Source organism: Musa acuminata, chromosome BXJ1-4 (assembly GCF_036884655.1).
Source record: "Musa acuminata AAA Group cultivar baxijiao chromosome BXJ1-4, Cavendish_Baxijiao_AAA, whole genome shotgun sequence".
Taxonomy (NCBI): domain Eukaryota; kingdom Viridiplantae; phylum Streptophyta; class Magnoliopsida; order Zingiberales; family Musaceae; genus Musa; species Musa acuminata.
This window is the reverse complement of record NC_088330.1, coordinates 29,282,362-29,297,329: the sequence shown is the minus strand read 5'-3', so window position 1 is coordinate 29,297,329 and position 14,968 is coordinate 29,282,362. Positions and strand designations below refer to the sequence as shown.

At 35.5% G+C, this 14,968-nt stretch overlaps 1 protein-coding gene across 3 annotated transcripts; it reads left to right on the top strand.

Annotated features, from left to right (window-relative positions):
• Positions 1-1,311: 1,311 nt before the first annotated feature.
• Positions 1,312-13,113, top strand: LOC135651852 (probable methyltransferase PMT20). 3 transcript variants are annotated; one of them, XM_065172382.1, is made up of 9 exons: positions 1,312-1,415; positions 1,562-1,675; positions 1,914-2,094; positions 6,826-6,974; positions 7,104-7,299; positions 7,713-7,923; positions 9,224-9,896; positions 11,719-11,796; positions 12,469-13,113. In XM_065172382.1, the coding sequence occupies exons 4-9, from the start codon at positions 6,862-6,864 to the stop codon at positions 12,686-12,688; spliced, it is 1,491 nt and encodes a 496-aa protein (XP_065028454.1). In that variant the 5' UTR covers positions 1,312-1,415; positions 1,562-1,675; positions 1,914-2,094; positions 6,826-6,861; the 3' UTR covers positions 12,689-13,113. The 3 variants fall into 3 exon arrangements, with proteins under 3 accessions (XP_065028454.1, XP_065028461.1, XP_065028444.1); XM_065172389.1 differs by adding an exon at positions 3,511-3,801 and having other exon boundaries at positions 1,312-1,675; XM_065172372.1 differs by lacking the exons at positions 1,312-1,415; positions 1,562-1,675; positions 1,914-2,094 and adding an exon at positions 3,879-4,007.
• Positions 13,114-14,968: the final 1,855 nt, after the last annotated feature.

Sequence of the window (14,968 nt, the reverse complement as noted above, 5' to 3'; positions counted from 1 at the left end):
CTTAAGTTGAAAGAAAATGACTTCTTACTTACTGATCTCAATTATTGTGAGAGAAGGGCTATCGAGGTTTCTTCCTCTTCTCCTCTTGTTTTTCTATTGCTACTGTTAACTTAGAAGCTACCCTAGATTGACCAGAAAGTTGGAGGTAGAGTCAAAATCCTAAATAGGTTAGGATTTGAAGAGTCTTAATGTAATTATGACTTAGATAGTCTTAATGTATCTAGGATTTGGAGCTGACTTGAATCTAGCCTTTGAGCTTAAGATTTCAGGTTAATTTCTGTTTAACCTGATTAGTAATTTAGAACACCAATTAGGCTGAATTAAAGTTTGACTGGAATATAGAGCAATATAGTTGATTTGAGAAGATTGATAAGATTTAGGAGCAATATAGAAATTGAGAAGATTGGAGAGAAATAGAAAATTTGATAAAGAGATATTTATAGATTTTTATCATTTTAAAAAAAATACCCTTAACCCATAGTTATTTAGTTGTGTGAAGGGATAAAGATTATCTTTTCATAAATTTAAATTTAATTTTTTATAATTTTTTATATTTTTAAAATATTATTTATTATTAACTATTAAAAGGGGTGAAATGGTCTTTTGATCATCATTGCAATAGCCAATGATCATTTGACCGCTTTTTTTTTTTAAATACAATTTAGTGTCGAAATCGATTCGAAACCGTAAAATAATTAGTCGATTCTATAATCGAAACTGTGAAATAATTGGCTGATCCCGATTCTAGTCTTGACCAATTTAATCCAAATTAGGATCAGATCTTGTGTATTTATACGATGATCGGGTTGCAACTGTTGTTCCACTCGTATACTCGTGATCAAGCCAGTCATATATGTTCGTGATGACATTTTGAGATTAGCAAATTGTAGTTGGCGTGTGTACCCATACTTTGAGCTGACCTATATCATTCATGACATATTAGCAACAATATGAGTGTTGTCATCTTCATCGTCAGCACCACATTTTGGCCCCGTCTCTTATTTGGGTGATCATGTATAGAACCCGAGCAAAACGTTTGCCCAAACATGTGCAACGTGTGTCCATTCTTGAAGATTCGTGCAATTTTACACACAGTTATCATTTCCTTTGATGCCAAAAGTAACCACGGGGTTTTCATGGTTTGGTCTAAGCTACTAACCGAACCAAATCGGTGAACCGTCGAATCTGGTTTGGTTTATGCGGCTGGAAGGCGCGTGCAAACACTTTCACCTTTTTTGTTTATTATTAGCTACACTACGCCGAAATCTTGCAAACCCTCTCCAAGCTCATAAGAGGTGTGGACTCCACCTTTATTCGTCAAATGGCGTCGTCTTTACCTGGGCCAGCTGTGATCGTCCCCTACCGTCCGATTCGCCGGTGCATTTTCCCCTCTCTTCACTTCCAGCCGAGGACAGGTAAAAGCCGGCCTTTTGTTCCCCAAAAGGTGGCCGAAGAGGCGGAGGATGCTGCTACCTTTCGAACTCTTGCTGGGTTGTTAGTTTGTTTTGGATCGTAGGAAGTTTAAGAGATAGATCTGTGACAACTAAAATCATCACCACAGGGAGGGCCGCAGTCCCATCTCTTTCAAGTTCTCATCCTCCTCTTCGTCGATCCAAACGCATAGACGCTAAGCTGGGCAGCGAAGCTTGGAAAGGAAGGCACACTCCTCCTTGAGGTACGCAACATTAACTGCGTTATTAGCTGCTGATTAAAATGTGATCAGCCTGCGGGGGGGCTGGATTGGGTTTTGCTGTTGCCGTCTCTTTTCTTTCAATCTTTAGTTGTTCTCTTTATTTTGAAGCGGTTGGTTGAACTTTATTTTTCTGTTCTCTATTTTGTTTGGTTCCGTGTTACTTAATGTTTCTTCGTTGTACTGCTGCACTTAACAGAAACCTCTCTTGTTGGATTCGCAGAATCAAATCACTAAATTAAGAATTATTGGCAGATCGACGCTGCGCCAAGATTGCCCTTATTTGAATCCTGTGAAATCTTATGTATCGAGTTTCTTTTCCTACGCGTCTACGATCCAAGTGATTCTGTTCTGACTTTGTGGCGTCCTGGATCTTTACCTCGACTTTGGGGATTTAACCAAGGGTCAAGTATCTTCTGCTGTTCAATTCTTAAATTTCAAGAATTTGCGTGGCGAAAATGTGTGATGGGTTCAACTGCTTAATGTGGATATTTTCAGTTGCGACTGTTCTTACTGGTTTCCTAAATTTTTTACCTAGTGATAAGAAATATCTCCAGAACTTAATTGTTTTGATTCACAGGAATGGTGTTTTACCGTTGAACTTTAAGATGGTGAGGTTTGGTGAAGTGTGAAGTTAATCGTGGAAAGTATCAGATCTTAATGAGTTAGGCCTTCCATGCTTATGTAGAATCAAACGAAGTTCATGTTGGTTGTTCTGCTATTGTTTTAGTTGTCCTTGTTGAAGTTTGAACTTCTGATGATGGTGACGCAAGTGTTGCTGTTTATTATCACAAGTTCTGGTGCCTCGTAAAATAATTTGTGCAGTTAAGTTTAATCTCTTAAAATTTCTAAACCTGGAATATTTTTGCCTCTAAGAATCATATCTTGTAGCAAACCGATCTTTAGCGAACTTTGAGATTTCTTGAAGATTTCTTTTGGGAAGTATTATAGTTCCCTTCTCAAGACTTCTGATCAGCAAAATGTTTGTACAAAGTAATGGGTTTGCTAGGTATTGATGAGATATCAATAAGAAAAATCCAAATGATCAGATGATGGAAGATATTGTAGGGAAGAAGATGATTATGGGACTTCATTTATACTCCCAAACTACTAAAGCAAGCACTGATACTACTTTAAGAATAGCCATAGATATGCTGCACAAGACATTGTAGAATCCCAACTCATCAAGCATAGTCTAGTTTAGTTGATTTTGGAGACTGCCTAAGTTTAACTTTAGGGAGTAGGAAAATGTGAAGAAAGGTTGTTAATTAGACCAAGAGAAGACTAAAATGTTCATATAAAGAAATGTTCCGATGAATTGTGGATGATTGTTGATTTCACCATGCAAATATATTTATGCATAGATGCACATTACATGTTAGAAATATTATGATTACAAATGGTTCTTGATTGTAGAGAAGAGCTCAATTACATGAGATCAGATAATTCAAGTTTACAACTTTATACATGATTTGCTGAAAAATGTTGAGCAATAAAAAAATACAATTGTGGCAACCCTTTTAGAAAATAAAGTTTATTTGTATACTTTAAAATATTGTATCCATTTCATGTATCCAGTTTTGAACAGTTTTTAAGTTTTCTTCTTGCTTAGGTAGTGTTTTTTGAATTTTTTTTTGCATTCTAGTAATTATTAGAAATTACTGAGTACATTTCTATTTCCAAATTTGATTATGTCATACATTGATATGGTTATTTTCTATTTTAATAATTTGTTTTATGTTGCACAATTGGTTTATAAAATCATCCTTTCTTAGTACATCACTCTAAATTGCTTTGCTATTTTGCTTTTTTTTCAGCAGGTATTTCATCTAAAAAGTAAAATGAAGAACAGAGATTTCAGGCCAGGAGCTTATCTTGACATAAATCCTAGGATTGTCCCCTTTACTTTAGGATTCATAATCCTATGTGGATTTTCCTTCTATCTTGGGGGCATTTTTTGTTCTGAGAAGAATCGATACTTTAAGCAGGATGAAGCTCCAATCGTCCAATCTCAACAGGAAACTACAGTAGATCCCCTTAAAATTGAGTATGTTGAATTCTCAGAGTGTAGTTTGAACTATCAGGATTACACACCATGCACAGATCCGAAGGTACTGTAGATTCTTATTACTAGATCAATTTATCATAAAATTAATAAGCTATTAATAGCAATAATAGTTCAAATCATGGTATGCAGTACCGAATGGTACCGCCCGGTACGGGCGATACTACAGTAGATCCCCTTAAAATTGAGTATGTTGAATTCTCAGAGTGTAGTTTGAACTATCAGGATTACACACCATGCACAGATCCGAAGGTACTGTAGATTCTTATTACTAGATCAATTTATCATAAAATTAATAAGCTGTTAATAGCAATAATAGTTCAAATCATGGTATGCAGTACCGAATGGTACCGCCCGGTACGGGCGATACATACCGGTCCGATGACATACCGGTATGCGGACCGTCCGGTACCGCTACAATGCTATAGTGCTACACTGTAGCAGTGCTACAGTACTATAGTAATGAAGAAAAATATATAAAATTGTTCGGTACGCCAGGGTATACCGCTCGGTACACCGGTACCATACCGTACCATACCGAGCCAATCTCGAAACATCGGTACGGTACAGTATTGATACCTTGGTTCAAATTACTGGTAGAAATGGCGTATTTATGACCAAGCATCAATGATGGAGTTATAAGATTGGTACGACTTAGTATACAATTTTTTGTCTTTGATTTTAGTGATACTGGATAGTATAAGTTGGTATATTGCTTGGAATTTTGGTATCATACTAATTTTGATGATTGTCAAAACTAATATCTGATTGGCATTTATAATCTCGCTAGATATATATAGATGATATGTAGCCAACTGATGTTTTGTTTACCATCTTATCTTTAGTTCAGCTCTGTTTATGTCTATTATCTTCTACATTTAGTGACATGTGAGATCTCTTGGGGGCTTTTGAGGAGGCTAAAGTCGAATATGTTTTCTGGAAAGGAAATTGCACTGGCAATTGGTTGGCAAATTTTGGGTGGTTGAAAAGAACGAATTTTGCATGGATGGGGAGCTTTCCCCATAATCTTTCTGTTTTGATTGCCTCTGATGCTAGAGGCAATAGTTTTATTCATATTTTGAAGTAACATAGTTTCTTTGTTGCTGTGGAAAAAAGAATTGTGAGAACTTTTGCCAATTAGCCTAACATGATAAGTGCTCCTTTGTTCCAAGTGTCCTTGGTCCCTTTTCCTATGTATTCAAGTATTCACTGCTCTTCAGTCTTGCATTTGGGTGCTTCAATCCTATTTAATTAAAAATTCCTCCTTAATTGTCTTATGGATTGATCTTTGCCTTGCTATAGTTTTCCTTATGGAATATTTTTTCCATCCAATGGCATTCCTCGTAGATATATTGTTCCTTACTTCCTAACTATCTGATGTGGAGAGTTATTTTCTTGTCTTTATGAGATCACACATCTAACATTTAAGAAGACTTATGATGCACATACATTTGTTTGTGTATGACTGCATCAAATTTACCCTACAGGAAGGCTTTTATTTAATGTTCAAGGCTTCTGATGAATGCAAGTACTCACTACTAGTTACACCTTGGGTGCCAAGAAAACTCTGATTAAGAGATCTCATTCTGTAGTACTTAAATATAAAATGAAACATGACACATAAAGTATAAAAAATTATTCTTAATTTTTTCTATTTGTGGTCTAACTAAAGACACTTTTTACTGTCTAGAGAAATTTAATTTTTGGAAAATTTCTAGGAATGTGGTATTTAATTTCAGATCTATAAAATTGAAAATTCTAAGTTTTTCAAGTTTTGTCTCTATAACTCAAGTTTAAAATTAATTTTATTTAAACTATAATTAATTAAAATGTATCTTTTGCAAATAAGATACACAATAGAGGTCTATCCTTCATATGATTCATAAGTTCAAACACTGCCAATATAAAAAGGTAAGGACTTAGAACTAATCGATGTAATCTCATACTAATAGGAAACTCACTTGGACATTCCTATGGTTCTTATACTAGTGATTATATTATTATACATATCTTTGATAACATCATTATAATTAGTGAATGCAACTTTCTTCTTTAAGATCCACCACAATAAAGAATCTTTAGGAAAATGATTAACTATTTTTAAATTGATAGAAAACATATGAAAATCTTTCTTATCCTCTTTATATTTTTTTATTAATTATCTTAATAAATAAATAGTCTCTATTGTTGATCTTCAAATCGTAAAACCAAATTGATCTATCAAATATTTGTTTTACATCATATTCTACATTCAATTACTCTTTCACAGTTCCATAATGTGACTCATAATTTTAATGCCTCTATAATTTAGAACAGTTTCGGTTACCTCCCTTGTTTTTATAAATTAATATAAAAAAGCTCTTCCTCCATTTGACATCTTTCTAAATCTCAAAATTTTGTTAAATAAATTAGTCAACAAAACTATTCTTTAATTCCCCAAACTTTTACAAATCTCAATAGGAATACTATCAGGTTTCACATTCTTAACTATTTCATCTTTTATAAACCTTTTTTTACCTTGCTTGTTCTAATTTTATGAATAAATCACCTAGCACTATAATCTGTCTTTATAGCTAATTATGTTATAGAATGTTTACTAAATAATGTATATATATAATTTCTTCATCTTTCCTTAATCTCCTTATCATTAATAAATATCTTTTGAGTTTCATCCGTCACATCTTATATTGCTCTTTCTTTTCCAACCCTTTTATCACTTCTTTTCTCTTCTTGCTTACAAACTTGCTGCATATTTCTTGTACTCTTTCTTGTTTTTGTCTTATCCCATTTCCATAGATGAGACTTAAGGCCCTAACTTAGAGAAAAAGTCAAGCGTTCCAGAAAAAAGATAGAATCATATCTGGTATGGAAATAAAGGAAAATTTATTTAAAGGAAATTATTTTCTATTGGAAAGAAAAGAATGACAAAATCTTTGACAGTGTTCTGTTGAAATGATACTCTTCAATTCTTAGTTTCTCATTATTTTCTGTTATCCACCAAGAAAGAGTAATTTTCGTGAACCATTCTTACTGGAGGCACTATATCAAAAGTTTCTTTTCTTTCTTTCAGAGATGGAAGAAGTATGGAAATTACAGACTTAGTTTTATGGAACGCCATTGTCCACAAATCACTGTCAGAAATGAATGCTTGATTCCTCCTCCTGATGGATATAAGCCACCAATTAGATGGCCAAAAAGCAAAGATCAATGTTGGTACAGGTATGTTTCTATCTTTACATCTCCTCTTTTCCCATTTCGTGACACTGTATACATTCACCTTCCAGGAATGATTTTGAATACTTATATGTTATGCTATCAGAGATAAACTGTCTTTTTTTTGTCTGTCAGGAATGTTCCCTATGACTGGATAAGCAATAAGAAATCAACTCAACACTGGCTCAGAAAAGAAGGTGACAAATTCTTCTTTCCAGGTGGAGGTACCATGTTTCCTAATGGAGTTAATTCATATGTTAAATTGATGCAAAAGCTGATTCCTGGAATGAAGAACGGAACTATCCGAACTGCCATTGATACTGGATGTGGTGTGAGTACAGACCAGCTTCTGATCCAAGTCATTTTGAAATTCTCTGTTTCTTAGATTGCAGCATATTCTCTGCTTTCGAGTATTCTTGCATTTTTAGCAATCAAAAGTTTTATGTGAGGCTTTAGGAAACAATCAAACTATGTTCTCTTTCTGTTTTTTTTTTTTGTGCCTGTAATAGATCATTATTTGATGATAATTCTTGGTTGTCATGTATTTATTTTTGTTTCTGTCTCTGCTTTGTAGCCTTCGTTGTACAAGCTAAGACTGCTAATTTCATCCTTTGAAGTTTTTGTGGCAATGCCTCATGAAGTATCAAGTGCATTTGTTTTTACAGGAGACTATTCTGCATATTTCCACATATATGCTTTTATGTGGCAGAGATGTTAAGCTTTGCTGTTTGCTTATCCTAATAGGTTGCAAGCTGGGGAGGTGATTTATTAGATCATGGCATTTTAACTGTTTCTCTTGCACCTAGAGATAATCATGAGGCTCAAGTACAGTTTGCCCTTGAACGTGGCATTCCAGCAATCTTAGGCATCATTTCAACTCAGCGTCTTCCATTCCCTTCCAATTCATTTGATATGGCTCACTGCTCCAGATGTCTTATACCATGGACAGAATATGGTAAATTTTCTCTTCCCACAACTGCAAAATGATTATGATGCTGGTTCTTACTTGGTAAGCCAGACCCTTTAAAATTCTATAAAGAATGAGTCATAAGATGCGTAGGAATGTGTAAAAATGGTAATTGTGTTTCTTCTCTCAATGTTAATGCATCTGTATGATGTTTTAGTTCATTTGCTTCATTTTCATATATAGTTAGACTTTTTGTTGATTATCATTTATATATATGAATTAACTCTTTTTTTACATATATGAGCCTTTCGGCTATAGGACCAAGTTGATAAAGTCAAGTTTTAGATTTTGGTCCCACAATAACATTGTTAATAGTTGGACTCATATTGTACCAGTATAGATTGGCATATTGACCCTTGGTATGGGATGTTACCATCCATACCAAAGAGAAAGAGGGAAAGAAGATCAGAGGAAAAGGAGAAGAGGCTGAGGCAGAGACGGAAGAAGAGGAGGATGCACAACCTCTATTAGGAGTAGAAGGCAGAGGAGAAGTAGAGGCAAAGGATAGGAGATAGTGGAGGTGAGTAAAAGAGAGAGGGAAAAGAGAAGAGAGTTTGGGAGAAACCAAGAGAAAACAAAAAAGAAAAAGGACAGTTGTCACAATTGTCAAAAATAAAAAAAAGGATATCAGTATGAGCAGTAAGCTTATCTCCTGGTGCAGCTTGGTACTGGTTTCCTTACCACCCGGTAACCTTGGTATGAAGAAAGTATTGGGTGGTGCAATCCATATCGGGTTGGATCAGGTGAAATCATTTGGTCCTACCAACCTGTACCTACTGATACCAGTGGTCTTCTAAACTTTGGATAAAGTTGTGCTCACCTCTCTTGGGACTTCTGCACAGAGTATTGAACAAGCTATTCAAGAGTGAAGGGTCTAAATTGGAGATGTAGGCTGTTCCTCAGGGGATATGCTTATGATATTTTCTTAACTTGCCCTATATTTATCTGAAGTTGCATGATTCAACTTGCACCAAGTCTAAAGATTCCAAGTAATGCTTATTTTTTGTGGTCTGTGGTCATTTGCCATCTCAGTGCCTGCCCGATGTCCTGGATTCAGATTGAAAGCTTCTCATGTGGGAATCTTTTGGCTACTTATTTTCTTTGAATATTTTCTTGTTATGACAGAGGGATGTAAAATTCCTTTTGGTACACTTAATTAGTTCTTCCATTGCTTTGGAAATTTTTAACAATGGAAGTTTGTGCTCATTCGACCACAGAGATTAACGAGTAGTGTCTTTCACTTATTATGTTCTATTGAATTCACTGTTTTATCTTTTATCTTCCCCAGATGGTATTTACCTACTGGAAGTACACCGAATACTTAGACCTGGGGGCTTCTGGGTGCTCTCAGGACCACCTATAAACTACGAACACAGATGGCGTGGGTGGAACACAACAGTGGAGGAACAGAAGTCAGACTATGATAAATTGAAGAAGTTGCTAACTAGCATGTGCTTCACACTCTACGATAAAATGGATGACATTGCTGTGTGGCAGAAGTCTCTAGATAGTAGCTGCTACGATAGACTCACTTCATCATCTTACCCACCTAAATGTGATTATAGCTCAGATCCAGATTCAGCATGGTATACTCCACTGCAACCTTGTCTGAGTATTCCAAGCCAAAAGTTTAAGAAATTGGGACTGAACTCTGTACCAAAATGGCCAAATCGGTTGCATGTACGCCCAGAGCGTATTTCTATGATTTTCAATGGAAACTCTGGTGGTTTCAAGCATGATAACAGTAGATGGAAGGTGAGGGTGAAACACTACAAAGCATTACTTCCTGCTCTTGGAAGTGATGAAATCCGAAATGTTATGGATATGAATACATTGTACGGAGGGTTTGCAACATCTCTTATTGATTCTCCATTATGGGTCATGAATGTTGTCTCCTCTTATGGTCCAAATTCACTTGGAGTGGTCTATGATAGGGGACTAATTGGCACCTATCATGACTGGTAATTCTCTAGTTTATATCTACTGTTGTTTGATATACGTGCAATTCAATTCCTTTTATAATCTAATATGAAAGGGTTGCTTCATTTGCTTGAGCATATAGAATTGGTATGTGATTATTGATATACTTGGTGTGTTCTTTGTTAAGTGAATTTTTGCTGAAATCATAGACATACTGGCTTTTGAAATCAATAAACTATTATTCTGAATTTCTACATTTTTTTGGACTTTAAAGACCACTTTTGTTCTTGCCCACCTTCTTCTAGCTTCCATCTAGGCAATTGCATTCTCAAAGTGGAATTTTGCTGCATCAATTTTGTTCAATTTGTCGCAAGAATATGAAGTGTCTAGGTTTTGAAATTTTCAGTGTCAGAAAGCATGTAGTAATAGTGGAATAAATTGGAAGAGAACTTGTTCCTTATCTTATTTGATACTAGAGATTAGCAATTTCCTTATCTTCTATGCTAGAAACTATCATTACATGCATGAGTTCTTGCATTCAAATGGACTATGACAAATTTGTTTTGTGATAGAGCTTTTGCCGTACGTAACTTTCTTGGAAATAACAACTTCCATTTAAATTTTTGTTGATGTTTGAACTCTTTTCTTTTGTTTCGGTTTTTCATCTGCTCTCTAATGTGTCCTGAAACTGTAGGATCTCTTTTGGCTATCTTTTCAGAGAAACATACTTATATGCATTGCACTCCCACTTAACGTTTCTTAAAGTCAATATATTCTACTTTAATAAAAAAAGTTATTTGTTGCTACGAAGAACTGGGAGATTTTTCGGTCTGATTTGGCAGTCACAAGCTTATTCTGGATTCTCTCAACTGAGGGATGAACTAGCTTGAAGACTTGACGGAATGCTGAATCCATGTGCTGAGCCTGCAAAAGAGAAAGGAGACACATAAGGATTATCATAGTTATCTTTGATAGGAACCCTCCAATGCCTAAATGTGGCCTATAGATTTGAGAGGTACAAAAGAATGTGCCAGGATGTGTAGTATATGAGATTATGTGGGAATGTTGACGTCCTTCAGGGGAATTTCCTGTTATTGATTGTTAGGGACTGCTCATTGGTAGGAAGTTAGTGGTCAACCATGGAGCCGAATGCTAGCTTCAGAAGCTCAGACTGCATTTTAGATCATTGCCGATGCAGACTTTTCCCATTGGGAGCTTGCAGATGTCAAAAAGGTACTTGCCGAAGGTGATATCCTGCTTGAGTGGGATAATTTAATAGAAGTGTGTACAGACCCTGACAAGAAGGGCCACGACATGAGAAAAAGTCAGCTCCCCTCGTTGGTCATCGGCCTTAACTAATGGTGGATGAGGATGTGGCTTTGCTCTAAGGTTGGCCGAAGCTAACTTACTGACCACTTCAGGCATTTAGGATGATGCCATGCATAGCTAGTGGAGTTACCCATTGCATTATGCTTATATCTTTCTGTGTGCCAATGCAAAATCTATCACTGATTGTGCTTTTTGCTGCCTAAAATGCATATGTTTAAATATGTTTCAAGGACTGACTCTTATGTAGCTCTTTCATGGTTGAAGTGACAAATTTCTTTTTGCAATTACTTGCAACAACTATGTCCAAATGTGCCCTATGTTACAAAGAAACCACATATAACACTGCCAGATGTAAGTAATTTGAATTTTTCATCTTGGATGTGCATTTGACATAGGTTGGACTCACCTCAGATTCTTATAAAGTTGTTATCTTTATATATGAAAGGTTCCATGAGTATCACTACAATAGAATCTTTATTATTGAATAATGTGCATTTTGAAAACATAATTTCTCTCTGTTCCAACTCATTTTAGGTGTGAGCCATTCTCAACGTATCCTCGTACATATGACCTGTTGCATCTGGATGGCCTATTTACTGCTGAAAGTCACAGGTGAAATTTTTAATACCCATTGTTTATCTCACTTTAAGCTTCAAAAACTGAATGATTTTCTTACAAAACCTTTATATCAGTGTTTTAAAGATGATATATAGCTCCCCTGCAAAACAAAAAGGAGACATAACTTGGCAAAAACTTTATTTGACTATAGTCATAATGGAGAATAATTCACAACTTAGTGTATCATCATCTTGAATTGAGAATCTGTTGATTTAAGAGAATTGGCCTTTCTCCTGACATTAAGAAATCTTGATGAAGTTAGACTTCAAAATGTGGCTTTATTTAATACAAATCCCGCCACAGTCTGATGAAAGCTAATCTAATAATGACAAATTGTTCTTGAATGTTTAGTCTCTACATTAAAATACATTATGTTTTACATTTGGATTTTCCTGGTTTTTGAAATATGTGGAAATGGAATTCAATTATTTTTATATTTATATTATCTGAGAAGGCCTATATATGATTGAACAGTTAAATTGCACTGTTCTTTCTGCCTGTTTCCCAATATGGTTGCTATCTGTGCTGTCTGTTGCCTTAGGTGCAGTTGTAAAACAAGTATCATGTGCTGCTGTACATTTATTCTTAAGTGAACCCAGAGATATTGCTAAATAGAATACTTCAAACGCAATAACATGGCATGGATTTTTGCTGTCAATTTGGCAGATGTGAAATGAAATATGTGCTCCTTGAGATGGACCGTATCCTACGTCAAAATGGGTATGCGATAATCCGTGAATCATACTATTTCATCAACGCTATAGCAACCATTGCCAAAGGAATGAGATGGGATTGTGAGAAACAAGGCACAGAATACATCGTGTCAAAGGAGAAACTGTTGGTTTGTCAGAAGAAGCTTTGGCACGCCAACCACAGTCGGGAATGATTTGTGAAGCTCTGAAGTCATCAGGTTTCCTGTAGCAAAATGTTCAGTCTGATGGTGAATTGGCATCAGCTTTTCCCGAACCCTCTGATCAAAGGTGGTGCCAGATTTCACCAGTGAATAGCTGAGGTTTTAGTTCATGACCCCAGAAGAGATGACCAGGATAGTAGTTTTCACTAGTTTAAATTTGTCATATCCTCTTCAAATAACTACTTGTAGCATAAACGTGATTCCTTGATGAGTGAGTTCAGGTGCATGGTCAAACTGTTTCGTATAGGCAGCCTCAACCTGAACTTTGCTTCCAGACTGGAGTTTGAGCTTTCAAACCTTCGATATAAATTATTTTGGGACGACTTTTAAGGTTGTGAGTGTCACTAATATATTCACTTCCAGTTTTTCTGAAATTAAAAGTTTATCCAATTCCTTTTTATGGTTGTCCATTATGTTTATTGTGTATCTGCTTGGTCAAGGTTTTGACAAGTAAACATATTAGATTCTGAAAAATGTACATCACAAGCCTTTGTCTCAGATATTATATTGACATTATGAAATGCATGATTTTTTCATCGTGTAATTTATTTAATGAACATATTACATTATAAAACAAAATTCTTCATACTGTTCAGCCTCCACCCTGCGAGACTCATAGATCTGAAATATAGTCCCCAAAACGTTGCTAAAATCATGTGAAGTTAATATGTTAAACAATTAAGAACAAATTAGTCTAATGCCAAAATTCTTCATACTGTTCAGCCTCCACCCAGCAAGTCTCGCAAGCAATATATCATCTAAAGCTCTTGGCATGTTCCTTCTAGCTTAGGCCGTATTTTTTTAAAAATGTGTACTAATAAGCAAGCATCTCTTAATGGCTGGAGTTCATCTTTGTGCAAGATATATGATTGTATATGGATTTGGCATAAGTATTGATAAGTATGAAATGATCTGAACATACCTTAATATTATGTGATCAATAAGTGTCATATGATCAACGCCTTAGTGCGATGTGATCGATGTTTCAGCATTATATATGGTTGTCACCTTAGCTTTGAGTGATCAACCCCTCAACACCACTTGGTTGATACCTCATTGTCACGCGGCCAACCTCTCGATACTATCCGATTGATACTTTAGTACCACATGACAGTGCTATATAGCTAACCACTTTGGTGCCTTATGATCAACACACTTTGGTGCCTTATGATCAACCCATCTTGTCCCACCAACCAATCACTCTCCACCAACCAAAGTTCACCATGTGTCCAAAGCACTACATCATCCTAGACTTAATGCACGTCAACGACAATTATACTTGAGAGTAGTGCAATACATTCCCATAAGCGAGCATGCCATTGGAAGGTAATGACTCCAATAACCCATTATAAAAGGGGTCCCTTAGCTACATCCCAAGAGACAATCTTGAACTTGGAATACATCAAACCTATAAGATTAGTCTACTAAATTAAGCATCAGAGGGGTATTATAGAGAGTGCCCGACATAGTTTAACAAGAAGAGGATCAATGAAGTTTAACTTGAGGACAGCTTGAGAAATAAAATCAGATTGAATCCAAATTAGCTTCCATCTTGGACAAACAAAATTTGACTTGATAGATACTAAAATGAGAGTCGACCAAGACGCCTCAAGGAAATTTTATTAGATCATCTCGATTGAACCCTGAGGACTTAAGGCCAATGGCATCAAATGACCCTTTATCAAATCCTCTAACCTCGATACTACCAAGGCTCAAACAATTAAGGGTGGAATTTGTTAGGATTGATGGAGTATTATTGTAAACTTTTAGAACATTCAATTTTAATAAAAATAAAAAAAGAGATAAGTATTGAAAACTAATTCAACCAAGAAATAGGCATGAATAGGAAAGTAAGTAAAAATAGAGAGTTAAATCAATTTAAAGTGGTTCGGTTATCCTGACTTACGTCCACTCTTGATTTATCTTTTCTCAAAGTCAATGAAGATCAATGATCCTTTATAATCTTCTCCCTTCTAAGGCTTAGGAGAAAACCACTCTTAAGAATGACACTTAATCACTCTTAAGAATCTCTCCTTTTAAACTTAATAACTCAACTAAAAATTCAAGAAGGTGAAACTAAGCAAGGTTTCAAGAGAGCATTTCAACACTTTAAAACTCAAGAATTATTTTAGTACCCAAAGAGCTTATGGAACAACTCTTAAAAAAAAATATCAAATCAAGGGTACTAGTGGCACTATCGTCGACATACTAAAATAATATCGGTTAGGTCATTCGTTGTCCTGGGCAATATCA